The sequence below is a fragment of the Rhagoletis pomonella genome, unplaced genomic scaffold (assembly GCF_013731165.1).
Source record: "Rhagoletis pomonella isolate Grant_MI unplaced genomic scaffold, Rhpom_1.0 Rhpom_scaffold_00457, whole genome shotgun sequence".
In the NCBI taxonomy this organism is placed as follows: Eukaryota; Metazoa; Arthropoda; class Insecta; order Diptera; family Tephritidae; genus Rhagoletis; species Rhagoletis pomonella.
In genome coordinates this window covers 855-5618 of record NW_023459011.1, presented here as the reverse complement: position 1 = coordinate 5618, position 4764 = coordinate 855, and the positions used below count along the sequence as shown (strand labels likewise).

The 4764-nt window shown below is 39.7% G+C and overlaps 1 protein-coding gene across 1 annotated transcript; it reads left to right on the top strand.

Annotated features, from left to right (window-relative positions):
• Positions 1–767: 767 nt before the first annotated feature.
• On the top strand, positions 768–1805 carry LOC118750922 (60S ribosomal protein L7-like). Its single transcript, XM_036485667.1, has 2 exons — positions 768–911; positions 981–1805. Exon 2 carries the CDS (start codon positions 1362–1364, stop codon positions 1737–1739), a length of 378 nt encoding a protein of 125 aa, XP_036341560.1. The 5' UTR covers positions 768–911; positions 981–1361; the 3' UTR covers positions 1740–1805.
• Positions 1806–4764: the final 2959 nt, after the last annotated feature.

Below are 4764 nucleotides of genomic sequence, written 5' to 3'. Positions count from 1 at the left end.
GTCATGCGTGTCGAGCTTGTGGGCAAGAAGTGTAGCGAATCAGCCGGGTAGGCAAGCACGCACCGTGAGCGAAATCGAGGGGTTTTTTTGACGTTTCGCTTTTATCGAGTTCACTTTTTCGTATTTCTGCTTTGAGTTCGCGATTCCCTCCGCTTTAAAAATGAGGACGAAAGAGTTGACCAAAGAAAATTTGACGCTGAAATGTCAAAAAAAAACGCAAGAAACGCCGCGAAGAAAAAGTCATCGTGTAAATACACGAGGATTTTCGAAGATTTTTTTAAAAGGAAACGTGCAAAAAACGCAGGGTGAAAAGTCGTCGTGTAAATTGGCTCTTAGTTGCGCGTTAATTAGCAAATCGTTGTTCGTATCTCAGTATATCCAGTAAAAAAACTGTGGTGAAGTTCTTTATAGGGATAAAGTTTCCAGAGGTGAAATTTTAAGTACCACATAATTTCTTACACGCAGGGACTTAAGAAATATAAAAAAAAATGCATATAGTGCATTAAATTTTGAAAGAAATACCATATTATGTATGTACTCTGATTAGTAATATTAAAAAAATGTATTAGAACCACCGTTTAATGTTATATTTGATACAAATTAATTTTGCTACTCGGAATGCTCTGCGCATTGCCATGGAATACTTAAAATTACATCCCTGGTCCTTGTTTTTTCTGTATTGCATTGTGGTGAATTCACATTTCTCAGAAATTTGACAACAAAACAAAATGGAGGGAGTATTTTATTTGCTAATTTTTGCGATTTCTATTGTTTAATGTAAATTTTATGTCTTTTTAGGATATGTTGAGGCAACAAAGAAGGCGCAGTTGGAAAATGAAGTTATTAGTATGAAGTAGCAGCTCGGGCACATTTGGAAAATTATGCCGATAAGCAAGATGGAATTGGGGAAAGTAAGTGCCTGGTTGCAGCATATCTATGTATTAAAAAAGTAAATAATTAAATTAAATTGTGTTTAATAGAAATGTTATAAATCGCGTGGCGTTATTTAAGATGTGCCCAAAATATTTGTCGAACTTTTTTTTCGCCTTCTCAACGTGCTAAATGACAAGATAAGATGATTGCCACCACGGCCGGTAAGAAGCCCGAATCAAAGGGAAATCTACTTTCCAAGAAGCTGCTGCTGCCCCCGTGTCGTAGCTGAAGTTAAGCAAGAAGCAGGTCAGCAAACGTGCTACCCTGATCAAGCGTAAACTAAAGCGCTCTGCTGTGATTGCACTCCGCAAGCGTGAAAACTTGGAGCATGCTGAGAAATATCAACCAAAATATCTCCATGATGGACGCTGTGAGATGAAGTTGCGCCGTCTCGCAAAGAAACGCGGCCCATCATACGTGCCCGCAGAATGACTCTTGTGATCTGTATCTGCGGTATCAACAAAGTTGCACCAAAAGTGCGTAAAGTTTTACTGTGGTTCCGTCTTCGCCACATTAACAACGGTTTGTTCATCGAATTGAACAAGACAACCATTAATATGCTACGGATTGCCGAACCCTATATTTCATGGGGCTATCCAGATCTTAAATCAGTTCGTGAATTGATCCACAAACGAGGAATTGTCAAGCACAACCATCAACGTGTCCCAAACACTGACAACTTTGTGATCGAACGCAAATTGCGCAAAGCGCACTATATTCAGTGCGATGATTATTTGGCGCACGAAATATTCACTGTTGGATTGCACTTCAAGAAAGCCTCCAACTTACTGTGGCCACTACGTTGAGGTTGGTGATTTCGGTAACCGTGAAGATAATAGCCCTGTTCGCGTACGCACTATCCAGTAAATCCAGTACTAATTTTACTCGTTTTTTAATGGATATCGTTTTCGTACGCAAAAACTTGCAAGAAACTGGCAAAAGAGGGGAAATTGAGAAAGCAAAAATGACAGATAAACTTGCAAGTTTAACTGGATTTTTACTGGATAAATTTTTACTAGCAACTATTTGCTAGTAAGAAAAACAGCTGATGGCGTGATGCTTAAAGTGATTCACATTAACAAAATAATTGTTTGTGGTGCTTTTAGAGTTGCAATTGACAAAATAAACCTATTTAAATATATAATAAGATAGAAAATATTAGTTTTCTAAGAAAATCGCATCGGAAAATAACAAATTAATAACAATTAATAGCAACTTCTTGCTGGTTTTGCGTTTTCGTACTTTCTTGCATATTTCGCTCATTGGGAGTAAATATTGGCTTACTCTCCGAAATTTGGTTACTGGCAAGTTACTGGATATTTTTTGCTGGAGAATACGAAAACACAACTTAAAAATTGCGTTTTTATTAGTAAAATAAATATTCCTAATACATTTATATTTTAGCTAAACCTGAGATGTTCAATCGCACTGCAATATTTTTCTATCCATTTTTCCAGTGGTAAAATAATTTTCATCACATAAAATTGCTGCACAACACCCTTATTGCCGAAAAAGCGTTGCTTGCAACAGTAGTCCTTTATGGGGACTAAATTTGGTGGAGAAAAATAGCTAAGTTTGTTTACTGGATATACTGAGGTTCGTATTAATTATTGTAACACTATAAGACTGCCATGCTTTTTCACGGATTTAATTTAAATATTAAAAAGTTTTCGGGGAGCGCAAACTAGCGCTTCGTCAATAAGTTTTATAATATTTTTGTTGTTATTGAATTTTGGTTAGTTTTTTATAAAAATATAGTTCATTCTTAAAGAACATCCGTGTAAATACAAGTTTAAAGGCAGTGTAACACGATTAGCCATTTGCCCAAAATTTGGTCCAAATCTATCCCAATTAAGGCATCCAATCCCGGACCATTTTGTGAATCCCGGGATTTCGGGATAAATTACCTTTAATTAAAATATGCTAACAAACTAGTTTTGTGGTCTTGCTTTAGTGCGAATACTAGGAACCAAAATAAATTTGTGTTTTTAAGAAAGAAATTTGTGTAAGGCGAAAATCGAATGGGCTATTAAGACTTTTAGTCCTTACAAGTCACCGGGACTTGACGGCATACACCCGGTAGAACTGCAGCAATCACGAGGTATTATCTCCCCATTCATTGCGTCTATTATAAGAAGCTGTCTTAACATGGGCTATATTCCGCTAGGCTGGAAAGAGACAATAGTCTCCTTCATACCCATCAGTCTTACGTTCTTTTTGCTCAAAATTTTTGAGAAGATAGTGGATGATTATGTACGGGGCGTGATACCAACTAGTAGGCTCTCCCCAGCGCAGCATGCCTATACGAAAGGCAAATCTACGGAAACCGCCTTACACTCGCTCGTCCGGTTGGTGGAAAAAAGTTTATCAGATAAATAGTATACTCTGGTTGCCTTTGTTGACATAGAAGGCGCCTTCAACAACATTAAGGCAAGCGCCATAACGGGTGCCTTAGAAGAGCTTGGAGTTGACCACAACGTAGCGGCGCTGATTGAGTCTATACTTGTCAGCAGGAAGATAACCGCTAAGCTTGGCAACACCACGATAAGCAGAGACATCTGTAGAGGCACTCCTCAGGGAGTGAAAGCACTAGAGAAGGGGGGTTGCCACATCACTGCATACGCTGACGACCTAACAATTGCCATTAAAGGCAAATACCCAAATACTCTAATGGAGATTTTGCGCTCTAACATGGCCACGCTTAGAAACTGGACAGAGAGTAGGGGACTCAGAATAAACCCTGAAAAAAAACGAAGCAATTCTCTTTACAAGAAAAAATAGGCTTCCCACAGTCTCCCCGCTAATCTTTATTGGTGTGGAGATATCTTTGAAGGAAAATGTTAAGTATCTAGGACTCATATTAGAAAGGAAACTCACGTGGAAACCTAGTATAGAGGAGAGAGTAAAGAAGGCTAACGTTGCATTATATACTTGCAAACGGTCGGAATCAAGTGGGGGCTAACACCTCGTATTACACATTGGCTATACACGTCGGTGGTCAGGCCAATACTCTTATATGGAATACTTGTATGGTGGCCAGGAACTCAAAAGCCAAGTTACCTAAAACTATTGAGTAAGGTCCAAAGAATAGCGTTTTTATGCATTTCAGGTGCCTGAAGGAGTACGCCAAACAAAGCGCTAGAGGTGGTAACCAATCTGCCCGCAGTAAACGTGGTGGGTAATTACGCGGCCGCCGATTCAGCGGTCAGACTAAAAAGCATGGTGCTATGTAAGGATCAGCGGTTCGGTCACGCCTCTATACTTCAGAACTACTGCGCCCCTAAACCAAACTTCGATAGGCTCTTCAAGATGAGCATCCCGTCAAGAAGACAATGGCAAACACCACGACCATGGAGAAGGTGGGAACTTAATTTTTATACGGATGGATCCAATCTAGACAATAGGGTTGGCTACGGAGTTTTCTCCAAGGAACTAGGACTAGAATTATCCGTTCGAATTCCGGACCACTGCAGTATTTATCAGGCAGACGTTTTAGCTATAAAGGAGGTGGCTGTGTACCTTAGTACGCATATCGTAACGAGGACTACGATTAATATTTTCTCGGCCAGCCAGGCGGCCATTAAATCAATGAACATGGTAATGCTGAGATGTAAGGTTGCGCAGGAATGTCTCGCAGCTCTAAACGATGTCAGCGCCGTGTTCAAGGTCAACCTCATTTGGGTTCCGGGACATAGAGATATTGAAGGAAATTGCAGGGCTCATGAGCTAGCCAGGAAAGGTACGAATCTACCCCTATGTGAAAACAGGGGCACTATTGGGATATCCATGGCAACCTGCAAATTAGAACTTCGAAATAGCATGATCCAAGAG